General features: G+C 48.0%; 2 protein-coding genes across 2 annotated transcripts in view; one reads left to right on the forward strand and one right to left on the reverse strand.

Annotated features, from left to right (window-relative positions):
- CSMD2 (CUB and Sushi multiple domains 2) overlaps nucleotides 1-27,188 on the forward strand; it is a 584,478-nt gene that overhangs the window by 239,826 nt on the left and 317,464 nt on the right. The gene's annotated exons all lie outside the window — the stretch shown is intronic.
- Nucleotides 14,842-15,420, reverse strand: HMGB4 (high mobility group box 4). The gene has a single exon (XM_036065319.2). The coding sequence runs from the start codon at nucleotides 15,418-15,420 to the stop codon at nucleotides 14,842-14,844; it is 579 nt and encodes a 192-aa protein (XP_035921212.2).

The raw sequence follows: 27,188 nt of genomic DNA on the forward strand, positions 1-27,188 counted from the left end.
TTTGAGTGACTACTATATACTAGGCATCGTATTAGAACATTAAATGAGATAAATCATAATCTTTGGTCTCCACAAGATCACAGTCAGTGTTTACTCAACCACTGACCAGCTGTTGACCTTGGGCAACTTACTTAAACCTTTCAAGCCTCAGATTTCTCCTTTAAAAATTTGGGATAATAGAATCTCACAAGATTACTGTGCAAATTAACTAAGGTGACACTTACAAGCACTTTGCACAGAATTTAACATGTTGTAAGCCCTCAGTGAATATTACATGTTAGGATCATGTGTGGTACATTATGGTAAGTTCTTTATACCCATTATCTTTTATGCTCTCATTTACTCTGCACCAGTCACATGGGATAAGTTTTAACATCCACATCCCCAGGTTAGGAAAGTGAGGCTCAAAAGAATGGAGTTCATTAACTTGCCCAAGTTCATATAGTTGTTCAGCCATGTGGACAGAATTCAGGGCCAGCACTTTTTACTCTAACGCCAGTGCTTGTAATTATGGTGATGCTGTCTAGAACAGGACTTGAAAACGACTGACTGTCCCTGTCAACAACCAAAGAAATAAGGCCAACTCCACCCTTAACTGGGCTGACACTTTTGGAAAGGCAAATTCTCAGGGACTGGGGTGGGCATGCAACCCAGATGCCTGTGTGAATTTTAAGTTAGGGATACTTGCAGGTTGACAAAGATGAGGAGGATAAATCTCAGCCCACAGGAGAATAGGGCCAGACCCCAGCCAACCAGAAAGAGTCTCACCAGTCTCTCAGCCCACAAGGGAGCAAGAATAGGGACCAGAGACTAGAGCAGACCAGTCAGGCAGATGGTCCACACTTAGATAGGGTGGGTAACTACAAAGGCTGCAGGGGCTCCAGGGGCTAAATCCCATAGGGCACGTTAGATTTTGGGGGGTGGGCAATAGACTATTTGCAGAATCCATTTGACAGGAGAGGAAAGGGCTTATGATGAATTGCCTGCTGGAGAATCACTGGCACCTAGATAGGGCAAGTTAAACCCAAATATGTGGTGAAGCAAAGGCTGGGCAAGAGCCGACATCACAGAAGCTACTGTCTCACATACTCCATCTGGAACCTCCAGCTGAGAGAAATCTGTGATTTTTCTGGTCTGTGTCCGTGGAGCGGGGGTGATGGGGCTTCTGAATTAGTGACAACACATTGCTACCTCCATGGTAAGAATGTTCTTTTCCTTCTAGTCCAAGAGCTTATGATCTAGACCAATGGACTCCACATAAATATATATTCTCTTTGCTTTCCTCCCTGCGGGAAACATAAGGCTACAAAGCACAATACCCTCCTTCCCCCCTCCAAAAGCTGTTCAGTAAACAATGGGAGCTTTGGACTCCTTTGACTGAAACCGAAAAGGTCACATCTCAGTAGTGTCTTTGAGTCTTGCTTGTCGAATTTATGACAATCCTGGGCTGTTGTGGGGCCTCCCTAAGGTGTCCTTCCAGCTCTGACCTTCCATAGGTGTCTTTTAAACGCAGAGAGTCATCAACCATCAGGCAGGTAAACGGATCAATGTGGGCTGTTCATCGAATTGTGTTCCCAGGGCCTCTGTGTCTGCTGCCTTCCGCCTGGGCTGCTGCTGTCAGATCAATGGGGGAATCACAGGGCTGTCCTGTGTCATAACAGCGACTCCTTTACAGGGACTTTTCTCAGTCCTTCTTCAAGCTGGGAGGTCAGGGGCACCCGGGCCCCACACCTCAGCAACTCTGGGGAGGTCCGTGTTGGCTTCTGATCAAGATCAGCCAGGGGTCTCCGGAATGGATGACGTGCTGGTCTCCCACTCACCTGTGGTGTTGTCTGGTCTGTCCCAGTGAGATGGGAAGTGTAGGTGCCCCATCGCGTGTACGTGGAGCCCATGGGGCCTGGGCTCATCTTCCACTCAAGCTAAGGGAAAGCATGTGGTGACAGAGAAAGCCAAGCAGGAGTTTCAGGTTATTTCCAACGCTTCACCTTCCTACGGTAATGGCCCCAGGCAATGGCTCCTGGCTCAGGAATTCAGAGGGTTTATTGAACAAATGCACAGGACAGAGAGTGCCGAAGAACAGCTCTCTTGGTACTACGTGGTCTTCTCCCCTCTCCCTGCTTGTGAATCAGTATACACGGTCCTAAATGGCCCCTCCAAATGCTGGGTCAGACTGACTTCCAGTTTTCTGTATCTCTTGATTCGAGTTATCAAGAGAAAGAATCTGATTTGTTCAGCTGGCTAATCGAGTGTCAACTCCTCATCCAGTCAGATGACACTAAGAAGAGGCACACTCAACGGGGACAAGCATAGCTGCCGGAGCCCACCCCTCCAGTGGTGGTGGCAGGGGGCGGGTGAGGAGCAGGGCAGCCCTGAGAAGAGAGCATGGGCTGGGCGCCAAACCCACGACATGGCTTCCACATTAGTCTAACCTTTCCACCTTCTCTTGGGTCTCCCTCACAAAGAAATGAAGAAAACTTCTTCCTTTCATCCACCTCCTTGAGCTAAACAAAATAAAGCAAAGGGCCCGGCGCTCCATGAAGAGAACTTGAGAGTAATTTCAGGGTGTCCCCGCCACTACAATATTGTCTGGCTGGCTTTCACAGTCTGCAAAAGGAAGCTCTGTAAATACCGGGGATTACTGTGATGATTACGAATCCTCTAAGAAGCTAAATTTCCCAAATTCTCAGAGTTGTAATGCTTTGGGATTTAGAGATATAATTAAGAACAGATGAGCCTCAAAAGTTGATGACCATGATCGGGGGTTGCAGGGAAGAGCAGAGAGGATGTTGGTGGGGGTTCCAAGACTCCGTCTCCCCCACGTGGTGGCAGAACACAGCCTGGGGAAGGCGTGGGGGATGGCAAGTGGCCTGAAGGACCTTAGTCACTGGAGTCAGGAGTCCCTGCCTCCCAGGCTCCCAGAACTGGGGACACAATCTATAAACCTTCTCAACAGCTTAGAACCAGGCAGTGCGGAGTCAGCCTTGGACTGTGGTGCTGTGGCAACAGCTCTCTGCTGTTCTGGGACCCAGGGAGACTGCCACATCTGGCCCATTTCCTCTCGGGCCTTCTGCCCACACATCAGTCTTGCCACAAGAGGGTTTCTGCTGCAGCACTGGGCCATTCCCCAAACCCCTTTAGTTTTTCTCATCTCCCAATGTTTTTCTCCGACTTCAGTATTTACTAAAAGGCACGAAAATACCAAAATGCAATGCTATGTTTTATTTGATCTATTGACCATAGTGACCTGAATCTATAGCATCTGTAACGCTGAGATTGTTTTGACCTTCTAAAAGGAAATGACTGCGCTCAGAACCAGAGCCAAACGAGCAGCTTAGACCCATCCACAAGCAGAAGTCTGGGACCTGGGGAGTTTCAGGGCATTAAATTGCCATCGAAATTTGAGTAGAGTCTTGAAACCCTTGCAGCCAGGGAAGGGAAGGAGCAGTGTTCCAACAGTTAGCATGAGAGGAGGTAGAATGAAGATGTTAGAGCCTGAATGCCTGAGTTCTGCTACTTGATTGCTGTGTGACCTCAGATACATTGCCTAAACTCTATGTATTCCATCTTCCCACCTGCAAACCATAGATTATCATAGAATCTGCCTCATGGGGTTGCTGTATTAAAGGAGTCAACACATGCGAAGTACTTAGAACAGTGTCTGGCATGTAGGGCATGTGCAGAATGGTCTCTTTTGTTCCCAGGGGTTGACTAGGTACTCTATCCTGTGTCTTTTCATTTTAGACTCACAATAGCCCTGGGAAACAGATTTTTTATATTCCCAACAGGCAGAAGAAATGGAATCTCTGATGTTCAATAAATTGCCTAGGACCACCTAGCTAGTAAGTGGCAGGGATAGATTTCTAGACTCTAAGTCTTATGTTCTTTCTATTCTCTGTTGTGGCCAGTCCCCTTCATGGTCTGCCTTGCTTCCCATAATCATACCCCTTCTCCCCCAGTTTCCTCTGCTGAGTCCCTTGGCACCCACCCGAATTAGTTTCAGTGACCTTGGAATCACAGCACAACTTCCTGGCTATGACAACTCTCTGAGCCTCAGTTTCTCTATTTCTCTAAGTTGGACACAATCACGGGGCCTGCTGAGGAGGAGAGCAACAGCCCCTGAGGGCCGGAAACTGGCCTGGCATCATGAGGCCACCGCTTTGCTGGGAGCTGGCCTGGCACCCACACCAGGCCTGGGTGTTGCCTGTTGAACATAAATGTCAGCATCAGACAGGCCGCTTCATGACCACGATGGACTGAGACAAAAACAAGCCGACTTCATAACCACATCTGAACTCCAGCACAAGCAAGAACATTACCAAACAGAAAACTGGCCAACCATTCCCCTCCCTTCGCATCTTGGCTAACGTGCGAGACACCTACGGCTCGACCAGTTGCAGCTTTAGTCTTGCTTCATTCCTCCTGCCTTCTCGATAAAATTTATGAAGTACCCAATCATAGAAATACACCTACTTCTTGACAGCATCTAATCTAGAGCAAAGCTCCACTTCCTTGGGCCCTCCCCAAATCACCTAACACAAGCCCGAATCCTGCAGTAGGTTCTTTCCAACACCCTCTTACTGACAACCCCGTGGTTCCCGGTGGTATGCATTCTCGCTCATTGTCACAAGCCAATAATGCCAACTGTGTCCAGCTACAGGGGGATTCCTGGTGGTCTTTGGCTATGGTTTTGTGGGTGGGGTGAGCGTCCACACTGCTTCTGGAATTAAATATGATGATTCCTGAAGAGCACTTAGAAACAGGGCCTGGGACATTGAAAGTGCCATGCTAGTTAGTAGCATCATATTTATTGCCAAAAATGTCCCTCTTTGGACAAAGCTGGTGCACACCCATTAGCCCTCACTAACCAGCCCCCTTCTTCTCAAAAGTCCATGCAGACACCTTCTCGGATTTGCCTTGGGCCCTGAGCATGCCTCATTTGCACTTGACAGACCTTCCCTCCACGCTGCAGACCCCGAGCCTGTGAGTACTTTTACCACCCATGACTTTCGGGGCTGCCGTGTGCCCGCTGGGGCCCCTCTTGGAGAACATCCTGTCAGAGTGTTCCAGCAGCAGGATAGGCGGAGGGGAGGCCAGGTGGGCAGTGGGATGATGATCAGGCGTCCGCAGTCCTCTTTCTGCTTCCTGGCGGAGGAGACCCTCTGCAGATGGAAGCGCCCCTTCCCACTCTCCAGAGGAGTCTGACCAGAGTCTTCCACACGAGTGTACTCACAGCTGCATCTGCAAGGGGCAGCCCCAGGGCTGGCAGACCTCTTCCATGCCCACTGCTGCTAATTGCAAATAATGCATTAAAAATACAGAGCCACATCTGTTCATTTCAACATGAGTATCGAGGAATTTACATGGTTTATAATGACAGGGTGTGAGGGGTAGGAAAATCCTTCTTTTGCCTGTGGGCCAGAGGCACAGCTGTGAGCAGAGAGCTGGAGGTGTGGTTTCCTCTGGATGCCAGCCAAGCCCTTTCTTGGAAGTGCCAAGAGATAGATCCAGGTATTTCTCTGGAAATACAAAATTATGTAACCAGTCAAGCACAGAGTATGTGTCTTGGTGCTCAGGAGGCCTTCTGGGCCAACTCTGCTGTTTGCAGAGTTCCTGTGAGGAGGTGACTGGCCACTGCCAGCCACAGGACAAGAGGAGCAATGTGCCTGTTCTGATTCCAGCGAGCAGGCACTGAGCACCTAGCCTAGAGTCTCAGTTCCCTACCTGCAAAAAGGGGCGTTTAAAGTTCTTGCCTCATTGGGTTTATTATCAGATAAAATAATTACATCTGAATCACCTCAAACAGTACCAGCATGGCATAGGAATGCAATAAATGTTTACTATTTACTATTATTATTTGAATGCATGTCAGACATTGTGTTAGATTTTAAGAGTACCAGGATGAATAAGGCAAGGTCTCTGCCCTTCTCCACAAGTCCAGGAGATAAACAGGCGATACAATGTGATCTGCAGTGGGATGATGATATGTTATGGGAGCACAGGAGGAGGGTGGGAGAGTCAGAGAGGGCTTCCTGGAGGAAGGGACACCTGACCTGACTTTCATCTGAAGGTGGAAGTTTACCAGACCTAACAGGTAAGGAAGAGGATCCCAGCCTGGAGTAGCATGTGCAAAGGCCCTGAGGAGAGCATGATGGTATCATGTTTCTGGGGGAAATAACATGTAGCAGGGCCTTCGGGTGGGACTATTAAGCATCTGTTGCTGCGTAACAAATTGCCCCAGAACTTATGGCTTTAAGCAGTGTTTATTGTATCACACGTTCTGTGTGTTAGGAATCTGGGTGTGGCTTAGCTGGGTCCTCTGGCTCAGGGCTTCTCACAAAGCTACAATCAAGGTATCTACCAGTGGTGTAGTCCTCTCAAAGCTCAGTTGGGGAAGAAGGTGTGTTCCAAGCTTGTTCACGTGAATGAAGAATTGAGGGCCCCAGTGCTGTTGACCAGAGACCACCTCCGTGCCTTTCCATAGGGCGGCTTTCAACATGGCTGCTTACTTCATCGGAGCAAGTCCTAGAGAGAGAGAATGAGACCAGGAGGCCCAGTCCTTTATAACCTCATCTCAGAAGTGACAGCCTACCACTTTTACTGTATCCTACTTGCTAAAAGCAAGTCACTGCATTCAGCCCGCACAAAGGGGAGAGGATTGACCAAGGGCACAAATGCCAGGAGATGAAGATCATGTGGTCATTTCTGAAGCTGCCTTATTACAGGCTACCCCCTGGTCCCCAATGACTCCTTCCCCTTCCACATGCAAAATGCAATTACCCTTTCTTCAGGTCCCCCAGAGTCTCATCCCATGATAGAATCAGCTGAGAGTCCAAAATATCATCATCTAAATCAGGTTCAGGTATGGACAAGGCTGCTGGGTGTAGTTTCTCAAAGGCAGGTTCTAGAATACTGTTACTCTGGAACTGTAGTTCTACAAAACCAGAGAGAGAAACATTGCCTACCCCCACATACCCAACACAGAGTGGTACAACAGGCATAGAGTAATGGTTAAAGACATTCCTACTCAAAAAGGGGGGGAAATGTGAGGCATGAAGGAGTCCCTGGTCCATAAGATTTCTGAAATCCATCCAGGAAAATATTGGAACCTTCTTGATTACTTTCAAAATCTGGGAATCATTCCCCATGACTTGCAGCTCCACATTCTGAGCTCTTGGTTCCTCCCTCTGAGTCATTCTTCTCTTTCTCATGGAAAGCATATGTTGAGAATTTGGGGAGTCCAGTGACCTCTTTTTATTTTGTGCTGTCTCTGTCCCTTTCAGTGCAAGGTAACAGTGTTTCTTCTAATGATTGTTTTCTTAAGACCTTCGGGGGTCTTCTCTAAATCTGAGACTCACTCTTTATACAGAATCCACGCCCACAGATTTCTTTGGACTAAACCCCTCTTTACCTTGAGCTTCTGCTAAGATGAACAAGGAACAATGCTCTGATGCTTCCCAGAGGCCATGCTGTTTGGTCTAGAGGGTCTGTGAGACCCACCCTAATTTCTTTAAAGGGCCTTGTGTGACTGACATTATGCTCTTTTTTAAAATTTAAATTCAACTAGTCAACATATAGTACATCATTAGTTTCAGATGTAGGGTTCAGTGATTCATCAGTTGCATATAACACCCAGTGCTCATCACATCACGTGCCCTCCTTAATGTCTATCACCCAGTTACGCCATCCCCCTACCTAGCTCCCCTCCAGCAACCCTCAGCTTGTTTCCTAGAGTTAAGAATCTCTAATGGTTTGTCTCCCTCTCTGATTTCTTCCCATTCAGTTTTCCCTCCTTTCCCCTATGATCTTCTGTGCTATTTCTTATATTCCACATATGAGTGAAACCATATGATTACTGTCTTTCTCTGACTGACTTATTTTGCTCAGCATGACACCCTCTAGTTCCATCCACATTGTTGTAAATGGTAAGATTTGATTTTTTGATGGCTGCATAATATTCCATTCTATATACATACCACATCTTCTTTGTCCATTCATCTTTCAAAGGACATCTGGGCTCTTTCCATAGTTTGGCTATTGGCATTGCTGTTATAAACATTGGGGTGTAGGAGCCCCTTCGGATCACAATGTTTGTATCCTTTGGGTAAATACCTAGTAGTGCAATTGCCGGGTCAACACTATGCTCTTTTGATCTTCCTGAGGTCTCACCCAACAGCTGGACAGTCACACCTTCACTTTATCTCCAGACCACCTTTCCCTGACAGTGCTGGAAAGCCATTTCTTGATTTTAGTATCCTTTGCTGTCTTGGGAGTCTGAAAATTTTCAAAACTATCAGGTCCTGGCTCCTTTTTAACAATTGTTCCCTCAATTTATCTCCCTTCTCACCTAAGTGGCAAGAAGAAACCGGACAGTGCCTTCGACACTTTGCTTGGACATCTCCTTAGCTGGATCGCTGAGTAGGCATGTGTTCTGCTTTCCACATAACTGCAGACAACAGTGTTGCCAAGCTTTCTGCCACTATGTCACAAGGATCCCCTCCCTACAGTTTCCAATAACATGTCCTCACTGCCTTTTGAGCCATCCTCAAAGTTCAGATTTTTCTAACAAGCTTCACAAAATATTCCCAGCCTCACCCCATGGTCTGATTCCAAAGCCATCTTACATTTTAGATATTTTTATTATCTATCTAAATATTAGATATTTAGATACTATGCCTCTTTTGATACCACAATCTGTATTGTTCTCTCTTTTGGTTTATAACAAATTACCCCAAACCATAGTAGCATGAAACAACAGCATCTATTAGTCTAGTTTCTGTGAGTCAGGAATCAGGTGTGGCTGATCTGGGTCTGTCACAAGGCTTCAGTAAAGGCGTGCACAGGAGCCCAGGAGTGGTCCACCTCTGAGCTACTTCATGGCCGTGGGCAGCATTCTTTCCTGGCAGGCAAGCCACCCTCAGTTCCTTGCCACATGATCCTTTTCACAGGAAACTTTCAACATGTCCTTTTGCTTTGAGCAAGCAAGAGAGACAGACAAAGATCATCTTTTGTAGCCTAGTCACTGGTAAAGAAGTGACGTCTTGTCTTATCACTTTTGCCCGATTCCATTCATTAAAAGTCACTAGGTCCAGCCCACACTTAAAGGGAAGAATTAGACAAGGGTGTGAATTACAAGAGGTGAGGATCACTGGAAGCTACTTGAGAAGCTGAGTGTGGGCGACAGTGCAGAGGCAGCAGTGGCTTGATTATGCTGCGTCAGACTCCCATAGGTGATGGGCAACCACTGAAACATTTTACTGTTGAGTGGGAAGTCTTACAACATCAATCAGGCAGCCAGAGCTGAGAAAGGATTGGAAAGGGAGCAATGGGTAGTGAGAGCTAGTGCATGGAAACTTACAAGGGGATGGCCACACGAGAATGTTCATGGTATCCCACCAACCCAGCGGTCAAGGCCAGCCTGGAGCATCACATGGCCCCCTTTGGGCCCTAGGCTAAGCTTCCTCCTGCTTCAACTGTCCTTTTGTATGTTGTTCTCACCTTCTTTAAACCATCCTTGAGAGACCAGGGCAGGCACCCTCATTCACAGGGTACTTCCTACACACCAGACTTCATTCACAATGATACACACATCATTTATTACCCAGCACACCTGTAGGGCAAGTATAATTTTGGGGAGTGTGATTAGAGGTACATGACAGGACAAGAGAGTGTCATTGCCTTGGTGATTTCACCCTAAGAACCATGGCCTGTCAATGGACCTGATCCTTAAGCTTGACAGCCCAGAAACTGGATCTTTTGGTCCTGAAACAATTGAGGATTTAGTGGAAGGTAAAATCATTTATAAGATCCCAACACAGTGGGGCGCCTAGGTGGCTCGGTTGGGCATCTGTCTTTGGCCCGGGTCATGATCCCAGAGTCCTGGAATTGAGCCCCACATTGGGCTCCCCACCCAGTAGGGGGTCTGTTTCTCCCTCTCCCTCTGCCTCCACCCCCCTGCTCATGCTCTGTCTCTGTCTCTCTCTTTCAAATAAATACATAATATTTAAAAAGAAAAGATCTCAACACAGTTGTGTGTTCCAGATGGTAATCAATTGTTTTGCAACTGGGATCAACTTCTCTGTTGAGATTTGAGGAAAACCCAATAAATAAATATGCTTATTCCTGTCAGGTTTGGAATCAGTGGCAGTTGCAGGAGAAAGACAGATGAGGATCAACCAATGAACTAATTGAAGCACAGACCTGAACACATTCTGCAGGCAAGGCTTGGGGGGTGGTAGAGAGAAAGAAGAGTATGGTTAGCTCCTCTTCTCAAACCCATTAGGCAGATAAGTTTTGCTTATTACTCTTCCAAGTGAATGCCTGGGTTGCAAGAGGGAGAAGTAGTCCCCTGTGGACCTTGGACTGGTAGCGTCAGTGTCACCTGGGGAACTTTTAGAAATGCAAATTCTAGGTCCAACTCCCAGAAAAATTGAATCAAATTTTAGGAGTGGGGCCTAGCAATCTGTGTGCTAACAAACTCTGAGATGATTCTAATATAGGCTCAAGGTGAGAACCACTGGTTGAGTGGAAGCTGTTCCACATGTAAATATGAGACCTGGGAAGAAAGTGTCCTTATGGAACATTTTGCAACTCATGCCTACCCTTCTCCCCATCCCTGGGAAAATGAGTCACGGAGGTAGAAGTTTCACACTTTCCATGTTTGATTTTTAGCTTACAGCTGCTCCAATGAGTACCAAGTAGAGGCTCCCTCCAAAAAAGAAAAATGTCATGGGTTTGGTATTTGTTAGCCTTGTCTCTTGCTCTTGCAGACCTTGGAGGGTCTAGCATCCCCTTGTTGGCACTGAATAGTTTCTGAAGATGCTAGAATGACCAATAACCAGAAGTCAAAGTGGAAACACATGGCTCTCCCTACAGAAAATTCTGTGGCTCCCCATTGAACTTAGATTTCAAAATAAACTCCTTTCCAAAGTCTGTCCCACTCCGACTGCATCTCACATCTTGTCACTCTGGCCTCCCTATTCTCCCTCTAATATGCCAAGCTCACTTCTGCCTCAGGACCTTTGCACTAGCTGTCCTGCTGCTTGAAGAACTCTTTCTTCAGACCTTGGCATGCCTGGTTCCTTCTTGTCCTTTAAATCTGAACCCAAATGTCATCTTTGACCACTGATTTAAAGTGCCCTCAACCCCACTTGTCATTGTTTATCTCATTACCCTTGTTTATTTTCTTCGGAACACTTGACACTATCAAAAAATGATCTCATGTGTTTATTTGTTGACTTATTATCTGTCTCCCCCTCCCTGGAATCAGGGATCAGAGATCAGGGACCTTAACTGTATTCCTAGCACCAGAACAGTTCCTGGTATATTGCAGGCATAAGATTTACATAAATATTTTTGAATAAATGAATAAATGAATGAATAAGTGAACATAGGAAAAGCTTTAGGAGAGAAGGATCAGAGTGCAGTGATTCATTCATCAAGACGGCGATGGGCCCAAAGACTCTGCCTTCCTCTTCCCAGGGACAGGGGCACAGAGCCCAGCTGAGTGGGTCTGGAGTGCTGGCACCACACCAGACTCCCTGCCTGCTTCTCCTCTAGCCCACTGTCTTAGGCCCGGCTCCCCCTTCTCCTCCTCCTCCTTCCCTCCCTCCACCTCACTGTCATTACATTACAGTCATTAGAAGCCTGCAGATTCACACCCTCCTGTCGACTTTTTCATAAAGGAATGTTAATGGAGTTGGTCTTTAGCAGGGGCGATGCAGACTGTTGTCAAAACTCTGACTTGGCCACCCACATTCATGTAATTAATCACACAGGAAACCAGAAAGGGGTGGCATGAGGGCTGGGCCTGGCTGTGTGGTGGCCCTCTTCCCGGAGAAGAGGATGGTATAACACACAGCTGCTGCCCACCAAGAGCCCACATGTCAGGCTAGAAGCAAGACAACCCAACTGGAACCACTACAGAGGAGTCCAAGCCAGGATCCAATCCGCCCTGGGGTGGGGAGGGTCTCCTCCACATTCAAGAGGGTACCAAGGAAAGGAAATTAAACAGATAAAGTAGAAGCTAGAGGGAGAAATAAGGTTAAAGATGGTCTCTTCTAAAATTATAAGGAAGCTGGCATTCATTGAGTACTGTATTGGTTATCTATTGCCATGAGACAAATTGCCATACACTTACTGGCTTACACACATTCATTATCTCACACATTCATTGTCTCTCAGTTTCTGTGGGTCAGGAATCCTGTAACAGCTTAGCTTAGCTGTGAGACCTCACAAGGCTGCAGTCAAGGTGCAAGCAGGACTGGGTTCTCATCTGGAGGCTCAACTGGGGAAGGACCCCCTTCCCTGCTTCTGTGATTGCTGCAACACTCAGTTCCTTGTGGTTGTAGGACTGGGAGCTTTAGTTTTTTGCTGGCTGTTGGTCTGAGGCCATCCTCAGCTCCTAGAGGCTTACCACAGTTCCTTGCCATGTGAGTTTCCCAGCTTGGCCTCTTCATTAAGCCAGCAAAGTCTCTAGAGCAAATCAAGTAGCAAGATGGGGTTTTATAGATCATTACATAATCACAGAGGTCACAGCTCATCTCTTTTGCTCCATTCTATTGGTTAGAAGCAAGTCACAGGTTCTGCCCATATTTAAGAAGGGATCATACATGGATATGGACACCAGTGGCGGGGGGCGGGGGGGTATCAAGAGACTGTCACCTAGAGGATGCCCACCACAGTACATATTAGGTGTTAAGGACTGTGCCAAATGCTCTTGCATGTATTATATCATTTATTCACTAAAACAACCTGTAAGGTGAGCATCATCCCCATTGCACAGGGGAGGACTCAGAGGAGAGAACTTGTCCAAGGTCCTGCAGACATTAAGATCAGAACCACCTGTATCATAGCACCAAGCCACCCTGTGCAAGCTTAGAGGGCTGAAGGGTTTGCATCTTTACAGTGAGGAGCAAGGGCCCGAGGGAGGCAGAGGAAGGGGGTCACAAGTGCATTCTAGCTCCCTGTGAGACTTGAAACCAGGAAGAAGGGATGGGTGTGGATTACATGTTGAGAAAGAAGAAAACTGAGAGCACTTATGTTTGATGATCTCTATTTTCTCAATAAAACAGAAAATGAGGGCATCTCCTGAGAGAGTGGGGGTTGGGATGGAGGGGAAGCAGAGCCAAGTTGGAACAACAGCTGTAGGGAACAGGGAATGGGAAACAGGAATCTTGCCAGCACCAGTACAAGGTTGCCAAATAGGATAAAGCTGCTTCCTCCCTGAAGACTTCAAAAGTCTCCTTGGTAGGGGACTCCCGCCCCCTACACTCTGTGTAGCCTGCACTTTCATCACGCCTTGTAGTGCCGTAGTTTATGCCCACATCCATCTCATCAGAAGGAAAGTTCTTGCAGGGCAGGAACCTGACAGTAGTCTATGCAGGGGCCTGCCGGTAACCAACACAGGATCTGGTACATGTGAGTCTTCCATAAATGGCCTGACTCCAGACCTTGAATTTCTAAATCACTCCACTGTTATCACCTATTCCCTAAAGTCTCTCCAGTTCTATAAGACTTTTCAAAGGATGTATTTTTACTTTTGTTTTGAGAGTAAAAGTTCAAGTAGTAGTAGAGGATGAAGTCTAAGTCCATCCTGGAATAAGAATGGAGATGGAATTAGGGAAGTCTGTTGCATGCATAACGTGGTGACAAAAAAGCAATTTTGCATTTTGGCCCAGTCTTTTTGATGGCGAGAAGTCAAGAGCCATTTCAAAATATTCCATACCAATGTATATTGATTGATATAAAGCATTGCTCATGGTATGTGGTTGCCTGAAAAATACAGCACAGACACAGAACAGTCCCATTTGTGTCAAATTACCACTTTTGTCTCATTTTAAGTGGCAGAACCCTAACTCAAACTACCTTAGACAAAAAAGAAAAAAAAGAAAGAAACATTGTGGACTCATTTTCAACGAAAAGTCCAAGACTATACTCTGATGCCAAAAGGACTAACATTTTGGCCCAAGAATGAGGTAGATAGCTTGCAGCAGCCTCAGGGCAGGGCTCTCCCCTAGGACCTCTTGCACAAGTCCTGTAGTCCACTCTGATTGAACCACCCTGGGTCACATGCCTGTAACCGAACAAATCAGTGTGACCAGGGGACTTCAGAGGCGGGTGCTGTGAGCAAAAGGAGAAGGAATGAATGCCGGGTGGTCATAAAGGCACTAAATGTCCACTCCATGTGTTCTATGCTTCTAACCACAGACAAATGATTGGGTGGAAGCCCACCAAAATCATGACAGGGTTTTCTCCAGGATATAGGACTTGGGCAGAGTCAGATGCCCGTGTTTGTAAAATCAGCCCTGCATTTCATCCTCACCAGAGCAGGGACCACCCCTGGGGTCTCCTCCTGGCCCACTGATGATACCCAAGGCTCACTGGAGGAGCAGTTCTGGAATTAACCGGAGAAACTGAGTCCTGCTCAACTCCAGTTTCCCAACGTTTGCTGGGGCCTCAATTGGGAGCCTGACCTGAACTCCAGGCCTTCTGGCCGTGCTGGTGAGGATGATGGCAGGACTGGTATTCAAGCGCCTGACCCTGAGGAGAGTCTTCCACCCTAGATAACCACTTGCAACCAGGATGCCCCTACCTCCGTGATTTCCACTTTATACCTGGAGACTCCCATCCCACCTGCCCAAGCCAAGCCCCGTAGCTATTGACCTCAAACACCGCCTTAGACCCCTTTGCCCTTCTTTCAAAGCCAGCTCTCCCCAGGATCAGCTTCCAACCCCAATCTCAACCGCCACCCCACTCACTTCCTCAAAGCAGCACCAGCCGTGGCCGCGCTCACGCGACACAGGAGACCAGTGACAGGCAATATAGTTGAATGGCATTTTATTTCTAATTGGATCCATCAGCTTTGTCCGAGTCAGTTTTCCCCCTGTGCTGGTTCTTAGCCAACCCTTTGAGGCCCTTCCTGGCATTACGTTGTTTACGGTAGATTTCCAACTCCTCTTGGTATTTGGCTCTCAGGAGAGCTGCCTTTTGCTCATACGGCTGCTTTTCAGCATCTGTTTTTGCCAACCACATCTTCCCCGAGGCCTTTGCCACCTGCACTACTGACCAGTTCGGATTCTCCCTCTTCAGCTGAGCATAGTGTTCTTGGGAGAAGAGCAGGAAGGATGATGGGGGGCGTCTGGGCGCCTGGGGGTCCCGCTTTCTCCGCTTCTTCTTCTTCTTGCCAACATAATTCATCATCTCTTCCTGGTACCGGGCTTTGTCGAGCTTGGCCAGGGCTTCATATTTGGCCTTTTCGTGCTTTGAGATGGACCTCCATTTTTCCGAACACTTTCTAGAGAACTCTTTAAAGCCAAGGTAGGTATTTGGCTGCTGCTCCTTGAACTTGTTCCTGTAATTCAGCAAAAAGTGGATGTAAGAAGAGACATTTGCCTTGGGCCTTAGTTGGATTTCTTTTCCCATGTTCATAAGGTCATTTTTTTTTTCTGGATTCAGTAACTTGGACAGCAGAGACTTCTGTCTCCACACTCCAGGAGCAATCTAGAAGGTGCTCTGCTTGCGGTGAATTTTTCCCTCTGTAAGAGCTATGGTCAGGGATCAGCCTTTTCAGGGGTGGTGGCATTATTGAGTCAGAGGAGGGGACTGTGACATCATTCACCAGCCTGTGGCATTTGCATACAGCTCCTCTTATTGGTTGGCTACCTGAGGATCCATTTCTGCTTCTCATGTGAGATGGTGGTTCATCCAGAGGAGGCTTGGGAGCAGCCACTTCCCCTGGAATATTTCTCCTTGACTTCCTGGAGGCAATGGGCTTTGCTCGACTATGGGAGCTTTCAGTCCCTCGGATGTAGTAATGAGCTGTGGGGTCCGCCTTCCTCACCGTAAGATTGTCAAGATGCCACATGATCCCTTCCAAAGTCAGGATGGAAATAATGAACATGAGGAGGTGGATGGCTCCAGAGCTGTCATGATAAAATGTGAAGTCTTTCTGTTTGCCTTGAATGGTGGCAGCTCATGCCGTTCAAAGAGTTTAGTAGTAACTCTAAAAATAATCAGGTATGACAGCCGTGACTCAGTTCCTGTCAGGACAAAGTTGTCTAATTTAAAACCTGAGCCCTTGGGCTATATACATCTGAACTCTTCATTTCTCTGAAGAAACTGGGGTGAGGTGGGTGGAGGGAGGAGAACCTTGAGGGGTTTTACTCATTGCACTTGAGTCCGTGAAAATGGGGCCAAATCCTTGGCCTGTCAGGAGGCCTCCCTGCTCTCATCTCTGGGGTCCCTGGCTCTCGGGGTTAGAATAGAGAGCTCTAATGCCTACACTCAAACTAGTTGGCTTCTGACTTTTTGTGGAAGCCGTTGCCCCTATCCTACTAGTCTTCCAACTGAAGGAAAAAGAAAAGACAATAAAAGTGTCATCTTGTGACCTTTGGACACTTTGAGGTCCTTGCTTGTGTGGGACTGGAGTTAATACAACTCAGTGGTTGATGATAGTGCCAAATTTATAGGACTAGAAAATGGAGCCTCGGGGCGCCTGGGTGGCTCAGTTGGTTAAATGACTGCCTTCGGCTCAGGTCATGATCCTGGAGTCCCTGGATCAGGTCCCACATCTGGCTCCCTGCTCAGCAGGGAGTCTGCTTCGCCCTCTGACCCTCCCCCCTCTCATGTGCTTTCTCTCTCTCATTCTCTCTCTCTCAAATAAATAAATAAATAATCTTAAAAAAAAAGAAAAGAAAAGAAAAGAAAATGGAGCCTCGTTAACAGAAAAATTAGGGTAAAATACCCGAACAAGTGGGAGTCTGAATTTGGACTGATTTGCTTAATGCAAGCCTGTGGTTCTTGCCGCCGCCTCAGACCCGGCACCTCCGGGGCCGGCGGCTCTGGTGTGCAACTTCAGCAACTGAGCTGGACAGGGAAACTCGCCTAAGACTAGACCACATTTCCAGGGCGTCCAGTCCATTCCCAAGCCTCCGAGACTGACTTCAACTTCCATCTTCTGTAAAAGAAAGATGGAAATTGATGAGAGTCACCAGTCCTGAATTTGAGCCCCAGCTCTGCCACAAGGCGGCTGGGTTACCGATGCTAGCCCCTTCCTCCCTGTAAGCCTCTGATTTCATATCTGTAAAATGGGTGCTTTGGCCTGGCCAGGAAAGACCCTCCAGATGACATGCTGTAGCTTTGTGGCTGCATTTAGAGGCCTGTAAGATCTCAGATGCCAGCCGAGGAAGTCTGGGCTACTGGTGGGGCAGAGGGGTCTGGCCAGGGGGAACAAATCAGTCTGAGAACATTTCTCAACGTGGTTAGCTTTTTTCACTCTGGTTCTTTCTCCCAAGGGCCAGGGGTTGGCTCACCTGTTTGTTGGATTTGAGCTGGGTTGCCAAGGTCAATAGGACTTAGCTCCTTTCTGAGATGGAAGGACGGGTTATGAGGAAGAATTTGGCCAATGTCTATAGATATGAATTAGACTCTGCTCAGTCTCACAAAACCCCCAGCAGCTCATTTGTGCCTCCATTCATGACCTTCTACCCTTCTCATGATGAAAACATCCAGAAAGATTAACCCTATGAGAATCATCTGGAGCCTAGCTGGTCTAGAAAGATAAGGTGGTAAAAGGTAAAAGCTATGGCCACCCTGTGGTGTTTGGGCCACACTCTTGCCTTGGAGGGATGAAGTAGGGGAACTGTCTGGAGAACCTTAGGGAGGGTCAATATGGCTGGCTCTAAGTCAATGCTATGTGCGCTGGTAGCTGAGGCTTTCCAACCTTCTCCACTCTGTTCTGTGCCCTGGGAAGCTGAGCCATATGGACCACATCAATGGGTCTCATGCCCTGTGGCTTCCATTTCAGTTTGGTCACTGTGGACCCCAACAGTAGATCAGGGAGAGAGGAAGGTGACCCCAGGTCATTTATTCTCCTGGCTTCCTCCTCAAGAGGTCACTTGGAGCTGGCTCTCAGGCCCTGGACTGAAGGTGTTGACTCCTATTAAGTTGTCCTTTCTAAATGACTGGCTCCTTCCAAGTTCAGGAATTGCTCCCTCTCCTTGTCCCCTCTTGCCAAGGGTGGTAAGAGCTCTGTTTTTACTCTGCTATCCCTTGTGGTTTTCCTACACCTTCCCCTTCCCCTGGTAGATAGCCTCTTTATTAAACACTCTTCAAATTATTCTCATTTGAGTGACCATCTGGTTCCTGCCAGGACACCGACCAATGTACCATGTTTCTAGCTTTCCACCATGAACAGCCATGGAGGTGGATAAATAAAGCAAGCACGGGCATCGGTCCAGGGTAGAAGGGTATTGAGCTTCTTGAGGCCCGAGGACCCAGCAGGCTCACAGCCTAGAATGTTCTGCAGGGGTAAGTGTGCCTGCCAGAGCAGTAGCAAAACGGGGCCACATGGCCTCCACAGAGGCATTTAATATCCCTTGTATTATAAGATGACCTCTAGGCAGGGGTGTTGGTCTGGAGAGCCAGATAAGAAAGATTTTCAGCTTTGTGGGCCATATGGTTTTTATTGGACATACTCAACTCTACCATTGTAGCTCAAAAGTAGCCATAGACAATACATACACCAATGAGTGTGGCTTCACATAAACAGGCAGGTGCCTGGAGGTCATAAACTGCTGACATCCCAGTCTAGAGCTGTGAGTTCAGTGTTTTCTAATTTGTTCATTGCAGTTTACAATAAGAATTACATTTTACATCATGACTGGTTTGTGCACATGCGTACTTCATAATATTTATATAATGCGTACTGTGTGCCCGTCTCTGTTCTAAGCGTTTTACCTTTGTCAATTCATTTAATCTTTATAACAACTGTGTGTGTGTGTTGGGGGGGTGCTATTTTTTTTAAAGATTTATTTATTTATTTTAGAGAGAGAGCAAGCATGGGGCGGGGGAGGGGCAGAGGGAGAGAGAGTCTCAAGCAGACTGCGCTGAGCACAGAGCCTGATGCAGGGCTCGATCTCACATCCCTGAGATCACGCCCTAAGCTGAAACCAAGAGTCGGATACTTAACCAACTGCACCACCAGGTGCCCCTGGGTGGTGGCGGGTGGGGGGAGAGCTGTCATTTTTATCCCTATTATAAATATAAAGGTCTCTAAACACAGAGTTTACAGAAACAACATTATAACAAATTATACTTACTATGTGTGTGATGTATTCTTTTCTATTCTATTCTGTTATGGTCTATTTTGTTATTCAAAGTGCAACCTGCAGACTGATCTCATGACCCACTATGGGTTACAATCCATGGACTGATTTGGAAAACACTATCTAGGCAAGCCGAGGAGGAGCTCTTACCTCGGACACTGTGAGATCCTCTTGATTTAGCAATGATACCATGAAGTGGAAAGAACATGGTCTTGAGAGTCAGGCAGACATGAATTCAAATTCTAGCTTTGCCACTTATGCTCTGGGGGTCACTCATTACAACCTTATCAATAAAGAGGAGTGAGGTGGTAACAAAGCTGTGGGGAGGAACTAACTGAAGTGATGGGAATAATGGACCCGGCACCCCCCCCCCCCCACCGTGTGGGCGGGACGTAGGGACTCACTTCTAATGAATAGTGTTTGGAAAAGGACAAATTGTATCTTTCCAGTGGAGAAAACTGGCAGATACCACCCTAACCAATAAAGGTATTCTTCCCCCAATTCCATAACCCCTCGTCTAATCATGAGAAAATATTAGACAAACCCAAATTAAGGGGTATTCTACCAAACACTTGACTAGTACCCTTCAAAAGTGTCAAGGTCCTGAGAAAGCAAGGAAAGCCTGAGAAACTGACGCAGATTAGAGATCAAGTAGACTCGATATCTCAGTGCTCTGGGAGATGCTGGACTTGATGCTGGACCAAGAAAAAAGGCATTAGTGGAAAGACTGGGGAAATCTAAATGAAGTCTTCCATTGGGCTAACAATACTGTACCAATGTCGACTTCTAGATACATGTACCATGGTCATGTAAGATGCTAATGTTAGAGGAAGCTGGGTGATGGGTCTATAGGAAATGTCTATACCATATTTGCAACTTGCAACTCTATTCTTGTTTCCAAATAAAGTCTTTCAGAAATCTCCTTTGCTGACAGTAATGTGCACCCAGAGTTGAGATACCCTGCTCTTGATCCATCTCCTCCAGAAATCCCTGGGCAGATTTGACCCTCAATTGTAGCAACATGTGCTCTTGGTGTGTCTTCTGTCAGTGTTCCCCGAATTGCAGGGCATGCTGGAACCACCTGAGGAGCTTTCAAAAATCCCAGTGCTCAAGGGTATTATATAAGACTGATGAATCACTGACCTCTACCTCTGAAACCAATAATACATTATATGTTAATTAATTGAATTTAAATTAAAATAATAATAATAATGATAAAAATCCCAGTGCTCAAAGCCCCAAGAAGAAGAGCAAAGTACCTGGCTCGGGCATCTGATAAATGCTTTGATGCTTCCTCCATCCCCCTCCTGCCCCTCTTCCTGTGGGTTGGGAATCACAGGCAGATTCCCTGCATGTGCCCTCTGAGTGGAGTATCTGTAGTAGGCAGAAAATGGCTCCACAGGGATGTCCACATCTGAAACATGGAAGCCCATAACTGTGTTATCTTCCATGAAAAAAGAACTTTGCAGATGTGATTATGTTAAGGATTTGAGATGGGAGGATTACCCTAGGTTACATGGGTGGACCTGATGTAATCATCTGGGTCCCTATAAGAGGAAGACAGGAGTGTCAAAGTCTGAGATGGAGATGTGGTGACAGATGCAGAGGGTCAGAGTCAGAGATCTGAAGATGCGGCACGGCCGGCTTTGAAGATGGAGAAAGAGACCACAAGCCAAGAAACGGGGTGGCCACTAAAAGTTGGGCAAGGCCAGCAAACAGATCGTCCCCTAGAGCTCCAGAGAGTGCAACCCTGCAGACACCTTGATCTTGGCCGGGTGATGCCCATTTTGAACTCCTGCCCTTCCCCTCCCCCCCCCCCCAAACTGTAAGACAACTGTGTTCTTTCAGGCCACGAAATTTGTAGTAATTTGTTAAAGTAGCAATAGAGAAGGAATACAGTGTCTTTTTCATCCAGCTGGTGGTCTGTAATGTTTCCTGTGCTATTCTTAACCCCTGCTTATGTTAATAAAGATGAAAAATTTATGCCACCGCTTATTGGATTAGTTGTGGGAGCAAGGAGCGTGATCTACTCAATTTTACACACTCTTCTTCACTCACTTGCTGACTCATTAAGTCACTAATTCACTCATTTGCTTACCAATTAATTCACTCTTGGATTCTTTCAGTTCATTCACTTACTCATTCGCCACTCATGTACGCGCGCACATGCACACACATCTCAATAAGTAGCTGTGAGTTGTGGAGCAGTGTGGCTGATTCTTTGATGGCCACTTATAAGCAGTGTTTGAAGGATGGATATGTCTTAGGAAAGGAAGTGGTGGTAGAGAGAGGCATCTGAAATTTCCTGGAAGCCAGACTGGTGGGAAAGGCAGGGTCATAAGCACTAGGCCTAGGCTCTTTGGCACTAACCTCATGCCAAGAACTATTACTCAATCCCATGTAACCATAATATTTTAATAAGAATGACGATAATGTTTTAAGTATATCATCTCCAGAAAAGCCTAAAGAGAGAGATTAATTTTTCCAGGACTACATAGCAGAGCCAGGCCTCAGACTCAAGTTGGTTTGACTCTTAAGTCCATGTGTTTGGCCTCTACTGGGAGTCTAGAAACTCTGTTGGGTAGGAACAAGTTGAGGAGGAAGCCAGCAGGGAATAAGGCCAAGTATTGCAGGAGGAGGGCAGGTGGAAGGAGAATAAGGTATCTAAATCTCAACACTTAAGGGATTCAGGGGAGACTTTTCTCATTTGGGTTGATGGATCTCTCATGCCAGATGGATCTGCTCAGTTTACCCCAGTTCATAGAATGCCTCGAGTCTAGTGGGTAGACTGACCTGGATAGCCCATAGAACCACACCAGCATGTACAGGTACAAACAGAACCTAGGTCTATTACTGAGAACACAGGCTGGTTGAAGTGAAGTATCCACACCTAGTCCAGTGGCCTAGTGGACAAGTGGACAGGAAATGGAACAGATGATCAAGCCCAAGCATGGGATCAGCATGGTGGGGGCCAGGCATGCCTACTTACCTCTGGCAGGATACAGTAAAGAAGGAGAGGATGAGATCTAGAACTAGACCAACTTTGGGGAGAGAACACCCACAGTGAACTATGGATGGATATACCCCTTGCAGGCTCTGACAAAGCCACTCCATTATGCCACAGAGTAGGAAGAGTGGTCCCTGATCTTTTTGTCCAGCCCCCTGCCTCTTTCAACCACCATGAACATCTTTCATTTTGTCTGCCTAGCACCGACCCTCCTTCCCTTTGAGCACAACCCTTCTTTTGGAGAACTGTCCTCCCAACAGTTCTAGCAGGGGCCTTTGCCCTTGGCCCCAGGAGTGGGCACACCCCCCAGCTGGACTAATCAGAGGCTTCCACTGAGCTTTTTCTAATTAGAACTAAGGGAAGGGATTTTTGTCTTGTTTCTGGAAGTGAAGGTGTGAGGATGAACCGGAGCTGCTAAGGGTGGCCATAGGTCCAGCCTTGAGCATCGCCATTTGTCATGGAAAGAATGAAGCCAGCAGACAGAGCACAACAGAGATAGGGCACAGAGAGAGGGGCCTTTTGGCGTTTGGATCCCTGGGTCTATTCATTCCCGGGGCCAGCTAGGGCTTGACTATAGCAGCCAGTCATTTCTTCTCGATTCCAGGCTGATTTGATCTGGATTTCTGCCACTTGAAACCAAAAGTATTAGCCCAGATGTGATGGAGGTGAGCAATATGAGAAGACAGGAACTCTGCTCTCCCCCATTTGTCCATTCTCTCCTTCCTATCTCCTTCCTCTCCCCTCTACTTCCTTTTGCTCCACTGTACAAATGGCTAGACCTCTGGCTGGTTATTCAGAAAGTAGACATACAACACTGGCACATTGTGTACCCTCAATAATAATAGCAAACGGTCTTTGAGCACTTGCTATGTGCCAAGCACGGTACCAAGAGCTTTTATACCCATTATCTCACTTAGACCTCCTGTCAGCTCTATGAGGTGGGTGATATTGTCATCTTTAGTAAATAGAAGGGCAAACTGAGACCCAAAGCAGGTCAGTTATTTGCCCACAGTTAGACAGCTGGTAAGTTTAGAGCTGAGACTCGAACCCAGGCAGGAACCTTCCAGGGCCCATGTTCCTAATCTCCACCCCAAACTGCTTCCTATTCAGTGTTAGCCCTTTGCCCACGAGTCTCCCTTGCTGCTTGGAGACATGCCGTGACTGAGAATATGTGGCTGCTGTGTCTTGAAGCTTTAGCAGGAGTTTACAAGCATCACCATATCACCCTGAATTGTCACAATGCACTGTGAGACACATACTGGGAAAGAGAGACTCCGAGAGGTGAAGCAGTCTCCCAGGGTCACACAGCTAGTGGCTGTGGAGGCAGGATCCAAATCCAGCTCTGTCTGACGAGGGCACCTTCCTCACTGGCCTGCACATCCCCGAGATGTTTTAGCCCACCCATTCTCCAGCCAACTGGAGGCTCATGCCCTCAGCCAGGCCTTCAGAGCTGCCAGGCTCTCAGGCAGGGCTGGCTACCTGCTTCCTTCTGGAGGGGGGGGGTGGGAAGGGACATTGATGATGCTGAAGCTCAGAATGGCAGTTGAGTGGCAGGTAGAGGCTGGTGTGGGAGGCTCCTCGGTAAGCCATCTGCAAACATTTCCTCAGGATGAGAAGTTTATCCAAATATAATCCCCAAGGGCCTCTGCAAGGCATACACTGCCACCCTCCCTGGGAGGGGGACAGGCCCCTTCTCTGACTCATGTCTGCGAGTGACAGGTGGAAGATGGACAAGGCTGAGAGAGCAGGAGCTGGTGGAGGCCAGGCTGGGGCCGCCGAGGGAGAAGGGAGGGTGGCTGCCACGTGGATTGGCTACCCTGGGCGCCAGAGAGTACCCTGTCCTTCTCCCCCCGCACTGTCCTGTCACCAGACTGAATTCAGGCATCCTTACTTCTCCAGGGAAACCAAGCCAGGCTACTCTGGGGTCTACTTAATCCCTGTATGCTCTGAAAGGTAGGGTTCAAGGCACTGATAAGATTCCATCCCTTCTCCTCTCAGACCTAACTAAGCAAGGGAGGAAAATAGTGCACATTTGTGAGGCACCTGCTGTGTGTCAAACACAATCCTGGCACCTTATATACATAAGCACAGCTGTTCACAGGTCTCCCATTGCACAGATGAGGAAACAGACTCAGAGGAGTTCAGGCACATCCCCATACTTACACAACTAGTAAACAGTGGAGCCCAGACAAATACAGGACTGTGTTGATTCCAGAGGCCCGGCCCTTAACCTTTGACCTCCTTAAACCTATCGTCTCTGTGTAGGGGAATAAGACAGGTGATGACCCAGACAGGCTGGCATCTCCACCTAGGCAGAGACCTGAGCCAGGAAAGCGTAAAGGTCCAGGTAGAGTGTGAGTGTGCCTTGGTCACCACGCTCCTAAGGCACGCAGTTCCTAGGCCAGGCCCGATGGGGCAGGCTTTAACATCTCAGGCCATGGGACCATCAGGCCTCCAGGCGAGCTCTCCGGTCTAACCTGGAGCAAGAGAGACTCGGGCAGGGGGCAGGGAATGGCTAGCTAAGGATTCAGCAGCAGGGCAGGGCAGAGACTGCGCTTAGATTCTGTCCAGGCAGGCGGCCCCAGGACGTGGAGGAGGACAACGGAACGAGGCGCGGCACGTCGTGTAAAAGTGATGGGGCGGGGGTGGGGTGGCAGCGACAGTGGCAGATGCCACGATGCTGCGCCACCCTTTCCCCAAATCTCCTTCCGGTCTGCGAGCCGGGCCTGCGGGGCCCTCCCTTGGTCTTAGCCCCTGCACGGTCGCATGGGCTGACTGGCCCCGCTTGGGTCACATGGCCACCCTGAGCCAATCAGCTGCGGCCTGAAGGTCACGTGGGGCTGGCGGGGCGCTTGCTCTTCAGAGAGGCTTGTAGCTCTCGGAAGGGACTGGAGCTTCCCGCTCTAGACGTGGAGACAGAAAACGAGGCAGGCAGGCGGGCAGCCCCTGGAAGGTGGTTGAGGACCCGCCACCAGCCCCCTCGCCCAGAGCTCGGCCCCCGGCGCCACTCCCGTCCGCAGACCCAGCGCCAGTGAGCACGGCCTCTGCGCAGAGGTAGGAGACGCCCCAGCCAGCAGCCCTTCTGGGTGAGCAGCCGAGCAGGGAATGCAAGGAACGGGCCCCCCAAGCCACTTCCAGACCTTCTCAAGGTGCCACCCCCAACGCGCGAGCCCCAGGACGCCCACTGGTGATGACACCCGCATCCCAGGGGCAGACACACTGCCAGGAGACCTGTCCCTCCCTCTGCCCGGCTCAACCCTCCAGGGAACAGTGTGTCTGGAGGAAAAGCGTTTACCTGATGTAGCTTGTGTAGGTTCCCTGGAGCTAACAATTAGCTGAGCAGGGAAGAGTCCTGGTAATTCGTTGAGTTTATTGAGTTGCTTCTGGGGAACAAGGAACATTTACCCACATTAATTACCAGATCTCACTGTTAGTGCATTGGAGATAGTCAGGGTGAGAAGAGTCCCCCAGAAAGGTTCCAGCAGCTGCCAAGTGAATGGGGAGCACTGTGAGGGCTGAGGGACCAAGGGGGTGGGGTGGCCCATCTTCATAGGAAACCGAGATGAAACCCAGCATGGCCTTGGAGGCTCTCCCCACTGTCTCCAGGCTCACCTGCTCGCCTGCTTTTCCCCATATATGCCCTCTGCTTTCACTAGCAGGATCTCATTCGTTCATTCACTCATTCAAGCGTTCCTTCTAGTAAGCAGTATTATTGAGGTCTTTCCATGTGTTAGGTTTCCATGCAATGTATTGAGGAAAGAACTGAAGAAGAAAGAAACAGCTCCTGTCTTCAGCAGCACACAGTTTGGAGGATGAGGCAGACCCCTGGATGATGCTTGGTGAGACAAGCACCGGGGTAGAGGAAGTGCAAGGAGTCACGAGGTACACAGGAGAAGCCAGCCAGACCCTCTGGAGCCACTGGCTGTAAGATGCCACCTAAAGGATGAGCAGGAAGTAGATAGAAAAAGGGTGGGAGTGAATCAAAGTGGACAGGGAGAATTTGGCAAGGAGCTGACTTCTCGATCTTTGGAAACATTCAGAATAGATCTGGACTGACCATCTGTCGAGAAGGCTGTAGATGAGATCCATACATAGCTGGCCCTTAGGCCTGGAAGTCCTCTGAAGTCCTTGTCAATTAAGATTTTAATATTAACTGATTCCCACTCTCCTAGCAGCAAAGGGGATGTGATTAGAGAAGATGCCCATGGTTGAAAGCAAGAGACTGCCGTTCGTTCATTCATTGATTCATTCATTCACAAAGCATACATAATGAAAGTGCTCTTAGGCCTCTCCACCAGAGCAGTTCCCTGGGGTAGCTGGCACTCCCATGGTCTTGCTAGATCTTCCTGACCGTTGCCTGGTGGCACTCTAAGCACCAGCTGCCTGCGGGCCGTCTCCCACCCCCACCCTCAACGCCTGTGCACTCCGTGGTCCCACCAGCTGAGTCTTGCACTTTCTGAGAATCAGATGGGTTTGTTGCCAACCCTCTTGGTGCCAGTCATACTTGTTATTGTAATTATGTGATTTAAATTAAACATCACATAAACCGGTGAAATATGAGTGTGAAAGGAAATAGAGTTGCATCTATGGAAACTAAATTGAATGCTTTGGAAAGACTCCATGAAGGAGAATCTCTAAAAAGAATTGCTTCCTAAATATTAGGTGTGAGTGACTGAGACAATTGCTCACTTCCATCAGGGCAGGGACCAGGTCTGTCTTGCTCACTGCTGCATCCTCAATGCCCCACACAGTGCCTGGCACATGGCAGGTGTGCGATAGATATTTGTTGACTGAACGAGCTGTAGCAGAATTGGTATGGCGAACGATGCATTATGGGTGGAGTTTATATAAGAGAGACAGTGTGGAGAATGAAACCGTAGTCAAAGGAAAGACCTTGGTCCTGCATTAAATGGATTGATGCATAAATGTACATGGAAGTCTTTGTACACCATCATGAAATGTTTTAGCTGTGTATGTGTTCTTTTATTATTCCTTACTTGGAAATTACTTTTTACCAACAAGCTATGTCGTCTGCAAGGCTTAGGGTAGGTGTCAGGAAACTGTTTCTTTAAAGGGCG

The sequence above is a fragment of the Halichoerus grypus genome, chromosome 5, assembly GCF_964656455.1.
Source record: "Halichoerus grypus chromosome 5, mHalGry1.hap1.1, whole genome shotgun sequence".
Taxonomy (NCBI): domain Eukaryota; kingdom Metazoa; phylum Chordata; class Mammalia; order Carnivora; family Phocidae; genus Halichoerus; species Halichoerus grypus.